Genomic DNA, 22,219 nt, shown 5'->3' with positions numbered 1-22,219 from the left:
GAAAGCAGTTCAAAGGGGCCGATTTGCATTAAAAACTTCGATTCAATATAATATTAGATTATTTAATTTCATAATAAATACATGGATTCCCCGTGCATTACAATGCGAACGCACTTAAGATCGAATAGAAATATACTTATAGACCGGTAACGTAAAGAGAATGAGAATCGCACGAATACCTTGAGATCCAATATTTACAGAGAATTTCACTGTTCGCGGATGTTCGAGTTGAGTGGAGATATTTAACTGGCGGGTACTTCTTGTTTGTTGTTGATGGTCGATGGATTTTCTTGAATTGTTGGAGTCTGCTCGGTGCAACGCCAGAGGCCATAAGTTTTGCCTACGGTTGTTTGCCAAAGTCGAAGGGTGCCATCCTCAGAGCCACTTGCATACAGTTCACCGTCTGGAGAAAATCGCACACAATGGACTGGGCCAAAGTGTCCTTTGAACGATTCTAGAATTCAATTAAATGACGAGTGTATTTTGTAATTGAAATTTCATAATAAGCAGAAATTTTCCAGTATGTACATGTGCTCACCAATTTCAGCACCAGATGCATAATCAAATTTATACATCTTCAGATCCTCTCCACCGCAAACAAACATTGTTCGATCCGGATGGAGACTGACACTATTAACCTGAGTGGGAATCGTGAATTCGCGGATTTTCGTCAGACTGTAAAAAACGATGGGCGTTAGAAATATTCAATGTCTGCGAAATGGCTTGGAGCAAAAGGACTCACTCTTGACTGTTCCAAAACGTGACGATATTAGCATGGGTTGTTGTGACGATAGTTCCGTCCTTAGAGACTTCCATAGAACTAGGTATAGCTGGAAAATCGAGTCTACGTATTTCTTGACCACTGCTTCTATCCCAAACACGTAGTGATTTGTCATCAGCACAGCTGACGAGTAGTTTATCGTTATCGAAGAATGTCACATGCTTTATGAAGCCCGTATGTCCTGAAAATTTCTAAATCAATGCGAAAAGTTTAGTTTAGATAAAAATACAGTTAACATTCATTACCGATACATACCTGTGGTTCAGTGTCCGGCTTATTGAGATCAAAAATTCTCAGCAATTTTTCATTGGACCCAGTGCACAGGTAGTTGGAGTCTGTGCTGAAGCTCACCGACTTGACAATATGATTATGCTGGAAAGAGTGAATCTCCTCGCCTTTGATAGCGTCCCAGACCTTGGCATTGAAATCAGCGGCCCCAGAGGCAGCCCTGGTGGCCTCTCGATTCAAGGCAACACCCCAAACAGCCCCTTTGTGCCCTTCAAATGTGCCAATCCAGTCACCAGTGTCGCCTTGGCGCAGCATTGGCTTACCATCTGTTGTTAATGAATCCAACAGGTTTAGCGAATTTTTTTTTTCATTGCTCTAGGTGAAAAAGTAACTTTGTGGCCCTCGTAAAGAAATCTACTATTTTGAAATTAAGTGAGGAGGAGAGCTGGTCATTAAAGTTCTTTGGAGTCATCTTGAACTTTCATTAAATCAGGCTCTTTTTCAATAAATATTTCAACAGAAAGATGCAATGGATTTTTTTATGTGACTCAGATAAAGTAATGACGATTTCTAATTTTTTTCTACGCGATATTCATATTTTTTTCTAATCATTGACCCAAAAATGATTGAGGCATAAAGGATTTGACAGGCCTGAAGCATAAATCCTTTTCATAAAAAAAATTATGTAGGAAAAGAATTTCTTAATAGACTGAGTAGCAAAAAAACCATTAATTTCTAACCATTCTATTGACCACTTCTACTAATAAAAAGGACGGTCACAATCAATAAAATATTCAGCCGAATCCTTTGTAGCTTTCTCTGAAAATCTTGCGTCCATGAAACACTGGTTACCCACCACAGGGAGGTAACCGGCCCTGGTGCAGCCGAAGGTCCGCCCTACTGTAGGGAATAACAATGCTCGACGAGCAGTGACCTCCAATTGGCGGACACACCGAGAGCCTTGGGGACAAGGAACTGGGCCAAGGCAATCGAGTCACTCCAACGTCACTCGCAAAAATAAATTAATCCAACAATTATCTGACTTACCTTTGCACGCAGATATGAGATAATACCCAGAATCCGTGACATCTGAGAATGCAAGATGTACAACGGGTCTAGTGTGGCCACTGCAGGTCAATGGTGTTTGTCTGAGGTTCGCCATTGTAAACAGATGAGATCAAACTTGTATAATTTCTAGGTTAAAACGCCCAAAACTCTTTTCAAGAATCACTCGGGTGACGGCGATGTGAAACGATGAAAAATAAACTCACGTAATTTAGGAAGGGAAAAACTGAAACTAACACCGCAGGATTGTTACAAAGAAAAAATTAATTAAATTAAATGAGACTGGAACGTCATCTCATGTGTGTAAGTCACAACCGTTGTTCGATCATCGCGTACAATCCCTCGTGCACACGTTAACCTATTCCCTGATTTACGGTAATTATTCAACTGTTAATATGATTTATGCAAATTCTGCCGACAAATAGATGGTTCAACACTTGGAGGATTGAGACAGAATGGCCGGTTAAACCGAGTGGCTAGACAGGAAGCACGAGTTGAAACATGGCGGCCTCGGACACACATCCCCACTATTCAATTTCAAATGGCCTTAAGACGTTTCCCCGTTTTTCATATAATAGGAACATTCATTACACTTTTCGCATGCAACTCAGGGGTGATCCTTTGAAAAACTTCCGTCAGGACAGTTCCCTGAATTTTTTTTTTTCGTACAGCGACTGCTTAAAATTCCAACAGAATAGATATTTTATGCAAAAATCAAAATCTATAGTTTTTGACATCATCGATGTTTACATAAGAAAATATTAGATCAATATTCAAAGCATAAAATTACAATTCAATTGAAATGCCGTAAAAATTTTCTTGAAAAAATTTCTCACTGAAAAATTCACTGATGCAACTCCAAGTTGGCTGTCTCGACTTTAATAGAAATATTGTGTAATAATAATAATAAATGTTGATTTATGAATAAAAAAATGTAGACATAAATTTTCTCATTGTTTCGTGTTATTTTTCTAATAATACAAATAGGGATTTATTATCCGGCGAAAAACTTGGAAAATTTATGAGCGAGAACTCTTAAAGAAGAATTCACATCACATTTTTCCCCCAACATTCACCCGAACTTGGAATTTTTTATTGGAAAATAATATGAGGGGTGAAATTTGGCGATTGCGCAGGTCTGGGGGATGATTGTTGGGGGGTGCGTGCGCCAGTTCAGAGGAAATATTTCGTCTCTTCTTTATTTCGGAGCTTCAGTGCTTTGACCTGACGCAAACAAGCACGATCGGTTCGCGAATTTCACGAGTATCAGGGGTTACGAATCGTAAAAAATCCAATCTCTAATAATTTTCACTAATTAAGCAGACAATTAATATCTCAAGAAAACAAAATTAGCACAAAATATAAAATTGGGGAAATTGGGCAAATTTATGCTTTGACAACTGAAAATTATTTAGAAAATTACGTTATTTGTAATTGACGGGGATATTTGAGGTTTTAAAAAATTGTTGGAAATAGCGAGTAATCAGAGATATAATTTTGAGTTGCGGGGGCGCATACGAGGTCAAGGGCCACTCCACGTTCAAGTGGACCTCTCACAGCCACCGGCATCGGGGGTGACGGTAATAAAGAAGGAAAATAGGAGTTCACGGCCTCTTCAATATGCAATGCTTGTTGCTCTTGACACAAGTTTTCGGGCTGTACTTCAATTCTGCGGATGCCGGTGAGTAATGAGGTTTTTAGAAGGGACAGGCAGAGGGGAAAAGAGATGTTATGGAAATGAGATTAATTAAGTTTTGAATTCAATTCAATATGTTCTGAGACCAGTCATTTGCATTTCGTAAGCCAGGGCTGCTCCAATTCCACGCGTTTTGGTATAATTAATTGATATAGGGAAGATTCATTGACAAATGTCTTTTTAATTCGTGGATTTTCATGCAGGACCTGCGAAGGAGGTGATTGTTGTTAAAAAATGCGCTGTCAATGGGACCACGTACTCTCACGGACAAACGGTAATTATTTATTTCCCTTTTTAGGGCTTATTTTGAGAACCACTGAGCTAGTTAATTATGAATAAGCTGATGAAAAATTCTGAAAGGAGGACAAGAAATTATTCGCTTCTAGTAAATGGGGTTATTTTATTTTAATGAAGAGCTTAACTCGCATTTGTTTGCGTTTTTGTCAATTTCAATCCTAAAATCTTGATTTGATAACTCTGGTTCTGATTTTTTTTCGCGATAAAATTCACGCGCGATAGACTTTCACTGATAATTGTAGCAAATTCAGTGACAAAAAGCCTGCCTGTATTATTAAACTCTAAAGCGCAATGGTGCCGTTGTTTAATTAAAAATATCCGATTGAAACAATTTCGGAGAAAAACTCACGAGTATTTCATTGTTTCACACACTTTTTCTATTGAGATATTTTCTATAGAAATTGTTCAACATGTTTTTTTTAAACTTTTTCCCGCATTCTTAATTTGACTTGATAAAAAATCAAATTAAACTAGATAAGCTGCGAGCTTTCCCAGATGGATCCGACAAGCTCTACCAGAAAGTTCAATAAAAGTCCAATACAATTTCCTAGAGAATTCACAGAGTTCTCTATGAAATTTCTTCGTTCGTGTTGTACGTCAAATTCGATTGGCGATACAATCCAAATACTTCATCCACACCATTTGCACAGGTATCATCCAGAGACCCAAACTGCCACTGTCTGTGTGTGGCTGGTGATGTTTATTGTTGGTGGGAAAACTACAAAGCGCGGATGATTTCGTCAGATGGGTCGACGATTGTACCCGGTGAAATTGAGTTGAGTCAGCCGGTGTTTGTCGATCGTGTTGGGGTCAAGGGGAACGCAAATTCAAACGTCAAGGGAGTGGATAGAAATGATACATTCTCACGGCATGTCAGTTGTTTCATCATGGGTAAAAGATGTTTCTATTTATGAATTAAAGGACGAACATGATTGAAATTAATGAACATGAATTTACATCGTCATCTGTTGCAACTTTAGTCATTCAAAATATTGAATATCAGTGAAATTTGACATTTGAATGTTAAAGGTTTTTTCCATTGTCTGAATTATCAGTCAATTTCCTAGAAAAGTCCATCAAATTTTGATATAAAATTCTATCGAATATTCGAACACTCGTAAATGGTGAAATTCATTTATTTATTAATTTAAAGAGTAAATAAATGTCACTCTCCATTTGTTTACAGATTAACTTGCGTTAAATTTCAGGGAAAGAATACCAAGTAGGAGAAGTTCTTCCCCATTCAACCGGAAATTGTGTGGAGTGCAGCTGCGGTAGAGAAGGTCGTGTTGAATGTTCACCGCGTGATTGTATTGCCTTGAGACCACTAGACATATCAGTAGTTTCACCTAATCTCGATCATGATACCCCCGAGAATCAAATCGAGCTCTTCGGTATATCCCGTGAGCGGGGAATTGATGAGAATTTTTAATGGATCGACCAATTCTAGAGAATAGAACCAAAAAACAAATAACGGAGAATCACCGTATATCCGACAGAAAACACGTGCCTTAGTTCTTTTATTTTCATTAGACAGACAGGTGTCGAGGGAGTCGACTGGGTCTCGATTAGATGTCCATTGATTTTTCATCCCGTGTTCGGTTTTCGGTTTTCGGAGAGGGTGAGTTCTTTATACATTTAGAGGGACGATAGATTTTCGATGGGTGTAGTTCAAATTTAGTCTATGAAAATTCGGAAAATTCATTCTGAGTAGATCGAAATTATTAATTCCTTTAGTGTAAAAATACGATAGAACTATTTGTTTCAATTTTCTCGTTATGAAAAAATTTAATTGTCAAGAGGGGGAGGGGCAAAATGGACATATTCAGCTTTCTCTTCACTCTGAGTAGAAGTAAAAAAAATCCAAAAAGTTATGGAGATGAGAAAGAAATTGATTTATCCATTTTACTCTATTCGCCCCGAAAAAAATATTAAAGAATTGACATTGAAGAATTTCTGTGGAAAAAAATTGGAAGAATAATTTAAGTAGAATAAAATCGATTGGTTCCTTTAATAGAATTCTGATAAAACTCCAATAAAATTTGGGCGCCGATAGAATTTGTCAAAGAAAGTGCGGCTGCCTGTTGGGGTTACGATTATTTTTTGGTGCCATTTTTTTTGCAAAATATCATTCCGTATGTATTGTTGGAGGAGTAAATCACGCACGTGCTGTACTTGCAAAGGGTTTCGGTCCATCAGCCACATTGAAAGCCGACAGAAATGGAACAAGGGTGATGAATGGAATATGAACGAACGGAAAACATTTAATCTACGTGTAAACCGGAGTTTCGTTTTCCCAAAATGTCTTCAATTCAACTCAAATCTATTCTAGGCTATCAGAGAAAACCAGGAATTTTCGATATTTCGGTGAATCGGAGGAGAGACTCTTTTTGAGAGTCGACAAGTGGAACAAAAATACGTGTAAATAATACAATCAAAAATTCCCTGACCTTTCAAAAGTGACGAAGAAGAAATTCAAGTATTTCTCAATTTAATCTGATCAGGGAATAATGACAGGCAGTAATTTATAGAGTGAGAGGGCAATGATTCAACGAATTGTCAACATATCATCGCCATCGTAATATGCGTTGAATGAAATCCTAGGAAGTTTTACCTAAATTTTATTGGTTTCCAATTAATTCTGTTGATGATGACACGAATGTAAAATTCAGCCTCGAAATATTCGACCGAAAGTGAAAAGAAAAATTTTCCATTGTAGGAACTAAAATGATTGACACTGAAAACCAAAGATCTACAAATTTCTGAATTTTCAGCAGAAAGTGGAGATCAATGGAACTTTTCTGGAACTCCCTAGGTTGTAACTAACAAGAATTCATAAAAAGTTCAGCGAATTGGTTGTAAAAATTCTATTATTTTGTATTTGCAATTTCGTTGACTTTTCGGCCTTTCCCATAGAATATTTTCAATTGAAGATTTTTTATCTACAAAACTTCCGAAAAAGTGAAATAAAATCAGTCAACACTGACACGATTTTGCATAGACATTGAATAAAAACTTAATAAAATTTTTAATCGGCTTCGCTGGATTTTTTAATGTTTTTCCTGTGTATGACGCGATGTGCGCATTTGAATATATGCATAGCCATTACTAATGGAGTAGAAAATATTCACAAATGACCACATATAGTGGAATGTAACCATAAATAAATCAAGCTCGTAAATATGCATATATCGACACTATAAATACAAGAATTTAGAGGTTGAGTGGAAACATTTGCTTTCGAGGATGAAATACCTCTTCATTTTCTATCTCATAGGGAATTGATTGTCCCTTACCAGTAGGTACAATAAAATGAAACTTGAATATTTCAACTTCGATTTTCGGAAAAATATATTGATGCATGCAAAGTGATATACCAAGCATAATCATATTGTAACTGTTGGTTATAAAATGTGATATAATAATAACTATTGTTAATAAAGAAATTAGTGGTGTATTATGATGAAAATATTTATATACAGTACTATGTCATATTTATTATTCACCTCGATATAAATATTTAATTTTTGCTGCTAGGCTTTTTCATTTTTTTCTTTCAGAATCAAATTCGAGAACGAAAATTCAGGGAAATAAAATGTTAAAGAAGAATCTATATCTGTAGATTTTTTTACATCAAAAAATTATTGCAAAAGACAAATTAATGATTCCAAGAGTTTTCCCAAAAAATCATGATCTACTACTGTTTCTGTGCCAAATAACTTTATTGATAATTCCCTTTCTCGTATGATTGAATATTGTCCAAATTTTTTCACAGAAATTATTGTTATAAATGTGCACACAAAATCTTCCACTATTTCCAAGGTCATACCTTGAAACTTCCTCAAATTCACCTGATCCCCAGCATGCAACACCAGTGCATGGACTACAATGCAATTGTTATCATTGTTATGATCGTTCAGTGTCCCTAACCTCAATAAAAAAGGGAAGCCCATGTTATCGGCATGGACGAGCATCTCTCTACAATGTGGCACATGATAATACGAACTATGACAAACGCGTAGTTCCGTTTGATACTGTCTAGATTAAATTTTCATCGGCACGTTTATATCAATGGGTATAAAACAGTTATACATCACTCATTACATCTCAGTGAGGGTACACACTTCTTTATGACAAGCCACTGATAGTTTGGTAGGAACATACAATGGAGGAGAATGCTGGGGTGGTGAAACCCTTCAGTACTTTGGATGATTTGTACAGGAATTTGGATAAGTTGAGGTCCTGGCCAAGGATCGAACCACTCAGACAATGTGCGGAATATGTCTATAGTGGGAGTGCGATGGAGAAGGCTTCGGGGACCCTGACGAGGTTGAATCGCAGTGAACAACCTAGGACTATTGTCTGTCATGATATGATGGGAGGATACTTGGAGGACAGGTAAATTTTGATATTTTTTTTATTTTACTAAAAACTGAATATGGTTCTAATGATTATTATATTTCTCCTAAGCTCATCTTGGATTTTCATAAATTCTGATGGATAAGACCTAACGAAAATTTTATATAAATTTATTTCTGCCATCTAGATTTATCAATGGCTCCTCAGACCCCACGTCCTACACCTTCTACCACTGGAGCATCATCGACACCTTCATTTACTTCAGCCACCACATGGTGACAATCCCCCCATTCGGCTGGATAAACGCAGCCCATAAGCATGGTGTCAAAGTCCTGGGAACCGTCATAACCGAGCACAAGGATGGCGAGGCAATTTGGAACGAGGTTTTATCATCCTCGGAGAAAACTAAGAAGTTCGCCGATGCTCTCATCACTTTGACCAAGTTTTACGGATTCGAGGGGTGGCTCTTGAATGTGGAGAATAAGATACAGGCAGAAGATATCGAGAGATTGCAATTTTTTGTCAGATATCTGACTAATGGGTTGCGCAACGATGTTGCGAATTCTGAGGTCATCTGGTATGACAGCATCATTCATGATGGTCGCCTCAAGTGGCAGAATCAACTTAACGAGGAGAATCAGTGAGATTTTTTATCTATTCGAGAATTCATTTTTCGTTTCGTCATCGCAGAAACAAAGAGAAAAAGTTGTCTTATTCGAACTGCGCTAATTGAATGATTAATATAGATAATGATCCCTTCATTTCTAGACTGTTCTTCGATTGTTGTGATGGCATATTCTTGAATTATAATTGGAGTGACGAGAGTTTGGGAAGTACTCGTGAAATAGCTGCTAGAAATGGAAGATTGAAAGATGTTTACGTGGGCTTGGATGTCTGGGGGAGAGGATGTCCTGGGGGCGGTGGATTCAACTCCATTCACGTGAGTTAATCAATTTCATTTACCTTTCAAACGTTGAATGCATGATTGAGCAAAAGAGTGAAGCAAGTATTTTGCATAGGAGAATAATCTCTCTGTGAATGCATTACTGCCGGCTTTTTGCAAACTATTATTTCCTCTTTTCGACTGTTAATCGCTCATATCTCAGAGGTAGAAAGGTAGACTGGCGGTGAAGCGGAAAAATTCTGCAAGTCAGTGGTAATGATTGGCCAGGTTTCACCGAATATCAACGAATTCAAAGTGGATACCAAAATTTTCCCTATTGCTATATTCTATAGATATTCCCCAAAAACTCTAGGAAAAACAGTTCTGAGATGGTCTGACGTTGATGATGGCCCCCTACCTACATTTTCTCTGATGCAGTTAATTATTTTCAGGCTTTGGAACGAATCAGAAAATTCGATTTATCCGTTGCCATATTTGCTCCGGGCTGGACCCACGAGAATTTTGGCGCATCCACATTTGAGAAGATCGAAAATATTTTCTGGGCTCAATTGACTCCTCTTTTGTATGTCCACGTACCCATTTATCGTAATGAGAGCTTTGCGACATCGTTTTGTCGCGGATATGGAAGGAGTTTGTATGAGTTTGGTGAGGTATGTAGATCTTTTATTGTTATTTATTCCCAACGCGAATTCGTGGCAAATTCAGGCAAAAACTTGCAGGTGGCCATCGCCCAAGGGCTCACAGCCATGTATTTACATTTTACATACGTAATAACTGTTGGGAACAGGGGAGAAGTTAAGCTAAATTTTCAAACTCAGACTGGAGATTGAAGCAATGACAACATGAAGTTTCGTAAGATTAGGAAGTACATTAGCTTCTGGGAGTTTATCTCTAAAAACTGTCCGTCCAATTCTGAATTGAGCTCAAATAAGGAAAAAGTCCATGAGAAAAAAAATTAATTGATATAAAAGAATAAATGTAGTCATTGGGATGCAATAAAGTTAACTCAAATGGAAAGAAATGCCAGTGAAAGTGCCAATTATTATCGTTCGCAATTAATTCAGAAAGATGAATGGTTCAAATGAGATGATATTTTAACTGAGTTTCACGTGATTAATTTTTTAACTTCATTTCATTCTCCTCAAATTGGATAACTAGTAGTAATCGTCAGGGAACATTTTCTCAGACGCATAATAATTGCACAAAAAGTATGAGATCTACTTTATGGTGGTTTCTTCAACGAAGAAAGCATAAACGAATTGCAAGGTTATTTCTTTTACAGTCTAATGAGAGTGGATGATTCTTCAACTTGAACTTACAAAAAATAAAAATTGCTGAGCCACCCACTTATTATTGCACCTAAAATTCATGTACAAAGACATTCCAGAATTCCTGCCCCCAAAAAAGTACTTTGAATGAGCAAAAAATACCAGAATGCACATTAGAAACTCTTCCAAGTTGCAATATTTATTGCGTTATTTATTCTCGCCGAAATTCATTGCAAATTCATGCAGAAAATCGCGGCTGGTCATCGCCCGAGGCTCTTCAGCCCGGCATTTAGACTTCAGACAGACGATAACGGTGAAGAGCGAAAAGTGAAGCTGAATTTTGAAAATTGTAACATAAAGACTCAGCGAAGGAAGAAAATATTAAATTTCACAAGATTAGGAAATGATTAGGTTTGCCGAACTGGGGCATGGATTCAAATATAGAGAAAAATACAATAAGAAAAAATTCATTGATATAAAACAATAAATGTAGCCATTAGATGCAATAAAGTTAACTCGAATGGAAATAAATGGGAGAGAAAGTGCAAATCATCGTCGTCTGCAATTACTTTAGAATAAAATGAATGTTTCAAATGAGATATTTGAAATAATTTTCACGTGATTAAGTTTTTTGAACTTCATTTAATTCTGTTGAAATGAGATAAGTAATGGTAATGATTGAAAAAAAAATTTCCTCTGACGAGCCATAATTGGGCAAAAACTATTAAATAAACTTTATGATTTCGACAGTAGAGAAACCACAAACGAATTGCTATATTTGATTCACAGTCAGACCAGAGACAATCGTTCTTCAACTTGAACTTGCAAAACCTGCAAATCTCAGTGCCTTCATTGCACCTGAAATTCACGTACAAAGACATTCCCGAGCCTCCCCCAAAGAGTGCTTCGAATAAACGCCAACAACCACCAGAGTGTACCTTCGAAACTCCCTTCGAAGTAATTAAAGTCCAGGGAAAAACAATAACATTCCTTCCGAAGAATTTGATCACCTTGATCAATCGCACGGATTTTTGTAGCGAATTTTCATACGGTGGAGGGGGCTGTCTCCAAATAACAACAATTCATCCCCAAAATTATCACAGGTACGTGATGACAGAGAGGAAAAATAGAAATTATTAAATAATTCATGATTTTGTTTGTACCCCATTTCCATTCAGGCTCTTTCTGACGCATCTTGAATTCTCAGAAGATGTCAAAGCATCTCTAATATACAGGGAAAGTGAGGAAGTGCTCGCTAACACCGAAAATAGAACGAGAGCACCAACGCTCGTATTAATAAATAACAGTAACAATACGTCAAACTTTCTTCAGGCGAATGAGACGTTTCAATTGGATACGAGGTGGAGAAAAAGGTAATCGAACAATGGAATTAGTTTGCAATTGAGCGAAAGCCATTGGGGAACACTAGATGTACAAAGTCCAGTGAATTCCCTGGGGAAATGATCGGTCTTAATGAAAAGAAACTTAATTTTTTTTTTCAGCTATTACACACCCAATCTGCGGACAATCAACGAGATTGCAGTGGCATTTTCATATGAAGGCCGTCATTATCTCGGGGAATTGAAAATAGAACCGGTGAGACATTTCTTCAACCCACTGCTACGATTAACGTAACATTCAGCCACTGAATTATTAGAAAAATTTAGCCAATGAATATTTTTATTTCGAAAGTAATGGTTATTGTTGCCATTAAAAGTGTGAAAAGTTATACACTCGCGAACGTTACTTCTTCTGTTGTGTCAATAACAGAAGTTTTGTGTTCATGAGAAAGTTTACCTGTACATTAACGTGTTGAATAAAATGGTTTACGACTTTTTTTCAATTGTGGATTTACAATTTTCACGTCCAGAGAAATTGCATGATTTGTTGTATTTCATTCGATAGAATCAAAATGAAATGACAAATAAAATAAACTAGAATAGAGTGAATTCCCAGTATTTTACAATTAATCAGTTCGGGAATTTTGAAAGGCGGTAAAACAGAAAAAAATTCCTTAGGAATATATTTAAAAAACGGACGATAAAGTCGTTAAAATTCTTACTACATTAAAAATTATCTGTCAATCATTTGTTTACATAATTATGTACTCAATGCATAATCAAATAATTGGACAGACAAATAAGGGAGTATTGCAGAAATGCCACCGGATGTCGTACCCCCACAGGCCATTGTTCCCCACGATGAGAAAATAATAAGAAACAAGGATTATTCAAATGTGCATTGCCAATACAGTAAAAAACAACTGATCGTTGAGTACTTCAACAAAATACCAATATCACTACGTGATTATCTCTCGCTGATGAAATGCTGCTCATTCAAGGGTACCCACCTACATTCCATACGAATTATTTCCATGCTACTTGCTTCGACTTCACACGCACCCTAGATCTCAGCTTTCGTGAAATATGGGAGGATTGAGAGTGCTTTGGATATACAAACCGAGAAATTAGTGAAAAGTGGTTATCAGAATGTGACTATGTTTCGTTTAATTTTCGCTGGTAATACGATACGCTTTTTCTTCTGGTCCACAGGTGTGGCTGGAATTTCAGCGAAAGGGAAAATGTCAAATTATTTAATAAGTTGGCATTTTCACGAGGAAAATCTCATGAATTCGATAGCCAAATCTTCATAATTTCATTTTTTTTTCATTTAGGGAATGTATACAATTTTATCTGCCCATTAAGCTTTTTTTGGATTTTTAATCCTTTTATCAGAAATATCGTTATGGAATGACGCACGCAAAACAATTAAATTTTACTGATTATTCTCTAGATAGTTTGTTCCGTTAATATTTGCAATTATCGAAGAATTTGATCCAGAACTAATGGAAAATTGAATAGAGTTCCATGAAAATTAGCCAGTTGTTTCTGTTAAATTTTGTCGTGCGTGATTATTCAGAAATCAAAAGACTGAATAAATTCGTAATATGGAATACAAAATTGCATCAATTAATCGTAAAAAGGATGCATTACTGAATTTATTATCGATTAAATACTTTTCCACCTGCTTAAATAAGTCATAAAATTGTTCGAAAGGTTTTCCCGAGGCCACATCACAGCATTAAATCGTGAATAAAACGTACATTCTGTCACATTCACTCGTACATTTATAGTTCCACAAAAATACCAGTGACTTTCTCCATTCAAAACGTTTGATGAATTATTTAGCGAATTTTAACTGTCAAATACTTTGTGAAAATACTCCCGGAATGCTCTTCCGCTCTAATTGTGCATTATGAATATTAATTGTCCAGTGGTTTTGATCATACGTAACAGGAACGTGATGAAAGTTTTTTCATTTCATATTATGTGCCCGCATAGGAGATAATATATGCGGGAGCAATCAGCGAGATGCAACAAATTCATCCGCCTATAGGGAATTTGTTGTTTTACGCGCTTCACACGTCGAAAAATCATTGAAATGTGTTCAATTTATAAGGGGAAGGAGCGGGGGAGGAATACATGAATGGAAAATGAATCTATTCCTTTCCGTGTGGATAATACTTCTTTTCCTCTTTCCGGTCTGTCAGTGGACGCTGCGATTTCCGCATTCAATGACGAAATAACACTTTTTCTTCGATAATTCCGAATTAAATCAGCAGTTTAAACTAGAGATTTCAAAGTTTCTCTTTGAATTTTTTAAACATTTCGAGATCATAATTTTTAGAGTAAAATATTGAGGAAATTCGATCATTAAATTGTCTTCATGAATTTCAAGTCAATTCAAAAGTTTGAATTTTCACGAATTAGTCAGGAAAAATTATAAACAAACAGTAGATATGGCTATAGATGATTGTTTGAAGATTTTGAAAAAATAATTTGAAGACGTGTTCAAACAGGTCGTTATCCTAAATTAGAACTGTGCTATTATTTTATCAATCTTGCGGAAAAAACATTTCAAACGGTAAAGAGTGATAAATAAAATTGCGATTTCTACTTTGAAATAATGAAATCACCGCTCAATGTTTACGGAAATAATCTATGGGAAATGACGTAAGTGAAAAGAGAGACTGAATCTTATCTCCATCAAGAAAATTATGAAATTGATAATCCAGTGAAGGTGAATTCATTGATGAAGACAGGAATCAATGAATGCCAAATGCACATTAAATTTACAAAGGAAACTGGTCGGAGGCCCACAACCAGAGAACATTTCTCCCCGGCGCACTGGATGCTTGGGTAGAAAGGCAGAGAAACGTCTGGAAAAGTATCTCCGTAGATTGAAATGGCTCTTCAAGATGCCTCAACCATTTTCCCTGAAATTCCGCCGCCGGGGACGAAACCAAATGCCTCAATGAAAAATAAATTAAATCCCATTGAGTATTTCCATGTAAATAATTTATAAATGCATGATTCTAATTAGTGTTTCGCATTATTCCAGCTCTGGATTTCTACGGAATATAAAAAAACTCATATATGTACCGTAAACTTGTGATTAAGCATTAAAATTTTTCGTAGCGAGTGCACGCGAGTCCCGAACCGCAACGATGTACAGTAAGGATGTGAAACTTAATGTTAAATATAAATTCATGGATGCAGTGTAGTTCAATTTCTTCTTCACACATCAGAAAAAATTGTTGATATAGCTGGATGTATGGAGATCGATTTTGGCGATGAAAATTGTCCATTGAAGGGCTTAAAACTGGGGGCTAATTTATCAAAATTCTATTCTCATAATTTATTAAAGACATCCACGTAAAATTATCTTCAGTTTTTCGTTACAAGATTGGAACTAATTACTGCAAGCTCGAATATGTTTAAATAATTATTTTCTGTGTTAATTGGATCTTTTAAATATTCACGAAAATCCAAAACACGACGAAATTACAACAGTTCAGGTGCAGATGGAAAAAAATAGAAACGTGGAGGACACGACGTGATCATAGAAGCCAGTCAATAATCTAACAAGTCCAGACATTCAATTATCCCAAGTATAAAAAATAAAAATAATCAGTGAGATGATAGATTTTGCAAGTGACTCTCCGGTGATCCCGAATCCCCAAAAAAGGGTCCTACGTACCCCAAAGCCCTGTTTCCGCACAAAATCCCTCACTCCTCAGAGACCAAACGGCATAAATCCTTATCCCTTCATCCCAGATCAGCGCTGGCATGTGCACAACACAAGTACAAGTATTTTACGTGTAAACACACTATACTATTTCCTTCAGGTGAATGCCAGTGGCGGTGAAAAAAAAATCAAGCGCGAGTAGAAACGCGAGAGAGATATCTCCGAGGAGCAAGTGAAAAAAAGACAATCAATTGGCCGTGTATTACCCTCAGCCGCAGTATGACTGGAATAAGAGAAAAGTTCATACGTACAACTCTTGATCTGGAGTTGCGCTTTCGCCAATCGTTCGAAAATTCATCGAACGTATTATCTGAATAATGGGTCATAAAACTCGAGCAGAATTCTTTTCAACTCGCATTATGATTTTTCTTTCCTCCACATCTCCACGTAATTTTGCAATCCCCGGGAATCTCTATTTCACTCTCCCCTCATTTTTACGTAATTTAATGACGATAATTTAACTACTGCAATGGAGAATATTAATTTAATGATAAAGAAATGGAGATGCAAGAAAATACTGGAGGGAAGTAAAATGTTTTTGGCCATTGCCAGTGGAAGTGTGCAGTGGTAATGCATGAGTTTAATGAGAGAACGATTGCAATTTGCCCGATCCCACTTGTATCGGCCTCTGGGACCGAGCTTACTCTACCCGAGACTCGGTGAACGCCAGCCAGTCGGAGTCAGTCACTGACCAAGCGCACTATTACGCTCTTACTCTGGGCCATTACCACACTCCGGTGAACCCAGCGAAACAGATGTGACGATTCATCTAAAATTCATCGAAAAATGAAGCAATAGATCGAGAGAATAAAATTTTCAAAATAATAAATTCATCAATAATCGATATCCATTAATTTTACAAATTCAATCGGTTCCGCGGGAAGTTTCGATCAGTGGTGACAAAGTTGTGTTGAAATGATAATCAATTGTTGGGAGTGAAATGTGGAAATTGATGATTGAAAAGTGCGAAACGAAGGGGATTGTCATTGAGAAGAAATATGGATAAGGAAATAGCGCTTGATTGCACGGTGAGGAGCCAGGAGTCCAATGTTTCGGATGTATCCAAGAACTCTGGAGGCACTGGGGACTCCAAGACCGAGAGCTGCAGGGAGTCCAAGCACTCCAAGGTGGTTTTGATACAGAATAGTCCGACGCAGGAGAGGAGAACTACCGAACGAGGGGAGGATAATCACCAGAAACGAAAATTCCAGGGGAAAGATGGAAGAAAACAGAGGAATGATGGCAATGTTATGATGCTGACGTCCTGTGGACAGTTGTTACTCGGTGGGTATGGAGACAGATAAGATGAGTTTGTGGGGTTCTAGAGCAGGTGCCGCGGTCTCGCTCGACAATTGCACTCGTGAAAAATTTAATGGAATTCCGCGTAAAAAGGCAGATTTTTTATTTTTTTTACTCAGCTTCGAAGCCTTTCTCGAGCTTCTTCCGCGGTATTTATTGAATTGTAGGTCTCTTGATGATTTTTCACTAATTAGGAAGTTTTATTTTGTTTTATTAAATGTTTTGGGAGAATTTCTTTGGGATAAAGTTTGTCGATTTTCGATGTCAAAAATCAATTTTTCTATGAAGGAAATTACGTTCGGGAAACGCGGAATTATGATAATTGACTAATTGACCCACTTTTTGATGTCATTTAAATAAAACTACGATAAAACGCCTATGGAGTTCCCGTAGAAATGCGATTCTCGGTAAAACTTTTTCACGAGTGTAAATTTCTTCCATCAGAGATGGTACAAAATGCAGACCGGGAAAATCATCGATTCGGTGGATACAACAGTCAAAGGTTCTTGTGAATGTTGTCATTCAATTTTTATGTAATTGGGCGCATTCTCCTCGGTGGAACATTCCCTATCGAGTTACCGAACGGCTTTCTCATTTTTTGTGGTTTTATTTTATGGGATTATTTTCACATTATAGAGACAATCAACTTTTGAGAAACTATCCTTTTTTTCTGGACATTTGTCGTGAGAATCGAGCGGAAAATTGATGACTTGAGAAAAGTGGGGGACATCATATTTACTGTAATGATAATTTTCAATTGAAAGTATTAAGTGCGTTCCATATAATTTTTTCCTAATTTCTTCTCTTTACCATGAGTAATTAACGGATTATTAAAAATTATCCCCATTAATTAATGAAAATTCTAAGAAATTTTCCAAATAAATTCCGAAAAATTTTTCAGCTGATTCGAAATTTTTTTTGCACTTCCCTGATGACCAGGGTTTATCTCTGATTTTCTGATTTAATCTCTAGCCATCTAAATTCGATTCTCCATTTTACACACTTAGAGAACATTTAGTGCAGTAGAAAAAAAATGGAAAGTCCTCTAGTTGCGGAAGATTTATAAAACATCAGATAAATTGCAAATTCCCGGAATTAGGACGTCTTTTCCATAAATAATTTATGAAGACTCAATTTTCACCGTACAACGATTTTTTCGAAATCGTCTAGAGATTTTTCACGTTGATAATTTTACCAGGAATTAAATGCATTTGAATCGCACTCAAGGCATCGATTTAACATCTTAACTTCCATTTTCGGACAGAATGAAACATGAAATTTCCTCGAAATATCCCGGTGATTCTAAATTAAAAATTTTCTCCATTCAATTCCCCCCAAATAGGACTCGTTCTCGTGGTATTCGGAGTCCTAGTGCTGGTCCACGGTGTCTCCCTGGGCTCGTCAGGTGCAGGCCTGTGGGCGGGAGCTGCTGCCCTCATAGCCGGTGCCCTGGGTCTTGTGGCAACTCTGGCTGACACAACATCAAGGAGATCCCCACAATCCAATGGTTTCGCAACAGCTCATCTCGCCTCAAGTCTCGTGGCCCTTGCCCTGTCCAACATGTCCACAATAACCGCTCTAACAGCAATTGTCCGAGACCTACGATCGACACCTGACGATGTACTACTTCTACCAGTAAGTCGACAAAAATGTTTCACCTCTTCGACTCTTTATTTTGTATCCCCGAGGCATCATTCATATTCACTCGAGGCACTTTGGCCTACATCCACTGGTCTCAATGAACCAGTCGTTGATCGCTCACTCGTGCCCAGTCAGTCGTTCGCAAGTCTCCGCATTTTTTAGAAATTCATAATTCAATCTAAACTATTTGATAAGATCTCGGAAATTGGCTACACGCGCTAGATAGAAACTGTTGGAAATGGGTTTGGGTTAGTGAATATAATTTTTGAATTGAGAATCGGTGAAAGTTCACAGCCAAGGCTAAATGCGGTCAAATCGGAGACTCATCGGTATGGGGATATATTTTTTTTTATTTGATTGAATAAATTTCTATCGGGTTTATGGGCTGCCATAAAATGACTCTTGAAATTTCAAATAGATTATCCTGAGAGTTTCAACAACCACAAATTCGTGTACACCTGACATTCATTTTTATTGATAAATTATTTAATTTAAGAAATAGTAAAATGAAGGTTCAAGCTCAGTTACTGAAGGCAGTAGGAATTGTTCAAGAGTTTTGAACTTGTAAAAAATTGAATTGATAAGTCAGCGATAAAAAAATCACAACCTATTTATGAAAGGATTTTTTAAACAAGAGACATATCCACTAAAATTCTTCGTGGAAAAATTTAAAAAGTCAGGCAAACTCAGTCTTCCATTTTTTGAACCGCCGGAAATTTCACCAGATTAATTAATTTTTCCCATTTCCCCCAAATCAGAGTGAAGACGGAAAATTAGTGGAGATAGAGAGCCATTGGGGGGGACTATTGGCAAGTATCGGCCTCCTGCTGAGTAGTTTGGTAGAGCTACTTCTCGCTGGATATACGTGTGTCACACTGACCCCTAAACTCTGCGGATGTCTGAGTGAACAGAAGCACGAGAATCAGTTGGATAATGAGGTGGATATTGATGCCGTTGGGGGAGAATTCGACGGTGATACCGGTAAATTAAAGACGAGGAATATGGTTCACCAGTGGGTTATCGCTCAAACCCATACACCCAAAACGCCACCACCTCCACCGACCCCCTTTTATGTCGTCCACCAGCCGATGATGCCGCTGCATCCGATGATTCAGGTGAGAATAATATTTCAGTCCTACCGACACGCACGAAAAAATTTCGCAGAAACACTTAGCGATTTCGTTAGATAATTACGTTGAATTTCTACTGAACTTTCTATTAGCTTTTTATCCCGCCGCCGCAAAATTTCGCGGTTAAAAGTTTTCCAAGAAAAAAACATTTTTACGTGGCTTTCAGATCAAAATATTCGATGAAAAATATTTATCTGGAAAAATCTCTTAGATTTTTCGCTAATTACATTTAATTTTGATGATGTTTTACGTTTTTAAAGAATCAATTTTTGCACAGCATGATGAAGATTAACTTTTTCAAACTATTTTCCATTAAACATTTGTTGTTAAAGTCCCCACTAACGTGGAGAATTCTTTAGTCAACTCGGAATTCACCAGATTTATATTATCTGCATGAGAAGAAATGGAATGATATTTTTTTCTCCTGAAGGCACCTTATGGGGGTCCGCATGGAAAATATCCTGCTCATTATATACCCACATACGGTCCAGTGCCAATCATTCCCCATTTGATGGCATCCCCAGGCCGACCACCAATGCAAATGGTAAATTGACTCTGTTTTTATGCTCCAGTGTTAAAAATTTGTGGCTGAAATTTCCGGTAAATTATGACTCTCATTATCTAATTTTCTAGTATCGCTCGCGGAGAACTCGTTATCCACCGCTGGAGCACGAAGAGGCATCGATGGATCAGCGACGTACCCGGGAAGGAAAAAATCAGTCGACGAAGCAGATGACTTCGATCGACGAGGATGAAAATGTTGGTGATTTGGCACGCACCTACACAGGACTCGATAAAAAAATATCTGAGGAATTTATATCGATTTGTATGGACCCGGAGCGCAAGTCCAAGGCGTCCAGTCATCATGGCAGTGAGATCGCAGGCTCCAGCGCAGCGAAAAATTCATGAAAAAAAATACTCATAAGAAACTGATGCATTTTTTGTAGATATGATAGTCGCCTCTGAACAAGAGGAATTGATTAATTCCTTACGAATGTATAATATTAACGATAAGTACTGATGACGCAACTACTGCCCAATTTTGTTGATGATTTTACTATGACATAAAATTTTCCTATGTATGGATGTGCTCCTCATAATTCACATGTAGTGCATGAATTTTTTCAGCATTTTTGTGATAAATCGCCTTCAATTTGTCGAGACGTTTCTCCAGCATCTCCTGCTGTTCGGCGAGCATACGAGGAACTTGTATTTGCTCCACTCGCCTCTCCGCCGCAAGGTCCTTAGATTTCTTGAAGTATATTCTAAGGTCGTTATTCTCCTCCTGCAGCCGGTGCAATTCCCGTTTCAACCATTGATTGCGAATGAATATTTGGTGGATTAAATTCTTAGTCGAGTCGACACTTTCTTTTGGACCTAATTCGCCAGTATTTTTCTCTTTCTTGAAAGAAAAATTTTGGGGCTGAGAACGATTGGTACATGATTCCAATTCCGTAGAAGTAAATTAAGTTCAGAAGACTAAATAATTTCCCCGTCTTATAAATTAATTTCTTTCAAGATTTTTTAAAATTGCAGTGGGTGTTTTTCTTGAATTGAATTTGTTTCTAATTCAAATTTCCCTCCAACTGAATCCTAGATCCGGCTACGACTGCCGGTGGACAAAAAATACTAGAGGACAACGACGATAGAATATGCCTTCCCTTGGCAAAAAAAAATAGAATTTGGCAATTTCTATTGAACTCCCTTCGTTACAAGCTCACGCCCTTTTCCTGGGAATAATTAAATGTATATACGTACAATATTAATTAATGTCGATAACTTGAGCATGTCCTTGCCATCGTTTTTCCAATCGAACTTGGGGGATATTTTGTGCAATTTTTCCATTATACTAAGGGTTCTCTCCTTCATCTGCATCGTCAGATGGTGCAATTTTTCGTTCATGGCATTCTGACTAAAATGCATGACATCACCTTCATCTTGTACCTGAAGATGGTTCAAGAATCTAGTTTTTGCATCCGCATTGCGACTACGTTTGGGCGACCATTACGTATGGACAATCTGATAAAACACCCTAACATATCCCTGAATGAACAATACCAACTCTGTAATCCACAGTTTCGTCGACTAATTTTCGAAAATCCGCTAAATCCCTCTCCATCGAGTCGATAAGAATTTTCCCTCGATCTTTGAGAAATGGACGCAGGGAGAAGATGAACTCCACTGCTTGTGTGATCCGGCCATTCCTCACTTCGTTTAGCACCAATTGAATCTCATCAGGATTGTCCTGATATTTTTGAATATTTCAATAAACTACGAATGTAAAAACAAAGAAAAACTCACCGACGCCTGCAGCTGAGCCAAAACATCCGGCGAAGGGCATCTTCTTCCAGGTCTCGATCGTTTTCGTTCAATGCCGATGTTTATATCTTGACTGCAGGTGGGCACATCGTCACAACACTCGTTAATATTTTCGCGTTCATAACGAATGGTCTTGTCCATTCT

The 22,219-nt window shown here is 37.4% G+C and overlaps 5 protein-coding genes across 6 annotated transcripts; 3 read left to right on the top strand and 2 right to left on the bottom strand.

Annotated features, from left to right (window-relative positions):
- Nucleotides 1–41: 41 nt before the first annotated feature.
- LOC135165576 (serine-threonine kinase receptor-associated protein) lies at nucleotides 42–2,660 on the bottom strand. Its single transcript, XM_064126998.1, has 5 exons — nucleotides 2,057–2,660; nucleotides 1,037–1,335; nucleotides 743–972; nucleotides 539–675; nucleotides 42–454 (listed from the first exon to the last, which is right to left on the bottom strand). The coding sequence occupies exons 1-5, from the start codon at nucleotides 2,169–2,171 to the stop codon at nucleotides 243–245; spliced, it is 993 nt and encodes a 330-aa protein (XP_063983068.1). The 5' UTR covers nucleotides 2,172–2,660; the 3' UTR covers nucleotides 42–242.
- Nucleotides 2,661–3,259: 599 nt separating this feature from the next.
- On the top strand, nucleotides 3,260–7,099 carry LOC135165610 (uncharacterized). The gene is made up of 4 exons (XM_064127063.1): nucleotides 3,260–3,755; nucleotides 3,974–4,044; nucleotides 4,718–4,958; nucleotides 5,276–7,099. Exons 1-4 carry the CDS (start codon nucleotides 3,695–3,697, stop codon nucleotides 5,497–5,499), a joined length of 597 nt encoding a protein of 198 aa, XP_063983133.1. The 5' UTR covers nucleotides 3,260–3,694; the 3' UTR covers nucleotides 5,500–7,099.
- A 485-nt stretch (nucleotides 7,100–7,584) lies between these two features.
- LOC135165478 (cytosolic endo-beta-N-acetylglucosaminidase) lies at nucleotides 7,585–12,441 on the top strand. Of its 2 annotated transcripts, none has more exons than XM_064126813.1 (8): nucleotides 7,585–8,142; nucleotides 8,216–8,465; nucleotides 8,614–9,066; nucleotides 9,195–9,366; nucleotides 9,762–9,980; nucleotides 11,388–11,701; nucleotides 11,777–11,971; nucleotides 12,101–12,441. In XM_064126813.1, the coding sequence occupies exons 2-8, from the start codon at nucleotides 8,233–8,235 to the stop codon at nucleotides 12,231–12,233; spliced, it is 1,719 nt and encodes a 572-aa protein (XP_063982883.1). In that variant the 5' UTR covers nucleotides 7,585–8,142; nucleotides 8,216–8,232; the 3' UTR covers nucleotides 12,234–12,441. The 2 variants fall into 2 exon arrangements, with proteins under 2 accessions (XP_063982883.1, XP_063982891.1); XM_064126821.1 differs by having other exon boundaries at nucleotides 7,587–8,219; nucleotides 8,289–8,465.
- A 3,908-nt stretch (nucleotides 12,442–16,349) lies between these two features.
- Nucleotides 16,350–20,838, top strand: LOC135165498 (uncharacterized). The gene is made up of 5 exons (XM_064126849.1): nucleotides 16,350–16,970; nucleotides 18,328–18,620; nucleotides 19,385–19,741; nucleotides 20,187–20,300; nucleotides 20,390–20,838. The coding sequence occupies exons 1-5, from the start codon at nucleotides 16,685–16,687 to the stop codon at nucleotides 20,663–20,665; spliced, it is 1,326 nt and encodes a 441-aa protein (XP_063982919.1). The 5' UTR covers nucleotides 16,350–16,684; the 3' UTR covers nucleotides 20,666–20,838.
- LOC135165602 (uncharacterized) lies at nucleotides 20,697–22,217 on the bottom strand. Its single transcript, XM_064127053.1, has 4 exons — nucleotides 22,058–22,217; nucleotides 21,819–22,001; nucleotides 21,515–21,700; nucleotides 20,697–21,158 (listed from the first exon to the last, which is right to left on the bottom strand). The coding sequence occupies exons 1-4, from the start codon at nucleotides 22,214–22,216 to the stop codon at nucleotides 20,832–20,834; spliced, it is 855 nt and encodes a 284-aa protein (XP_063983123.1). The 5' UTR covers nucleotide 22,217; the 3' UTR covers nucleotides 20,697–20,831.
- Nucleotides 22,218–22,219: the final 2 nt, after the last annotated feature.

Source organism: Diachasmimorpha longicaudata, chromosome 1 (genome assembly GCF_034640455.1).
Source record: "Diachasmimorpha longicaudata isolate KC_UGA_2023 chromosome 1, iyDiaLong2, whole genome shotgun sequence".
NCBI lineage: Eukaryota > Metazoa > Arthropoda > Insecta > Hymenoptera > Braconidae > Diachasmimorpha > Diachasmimorpha longicaudata.
This window is presented reverse-complemented; position numbering and strand designations above follow the sequence as displayed.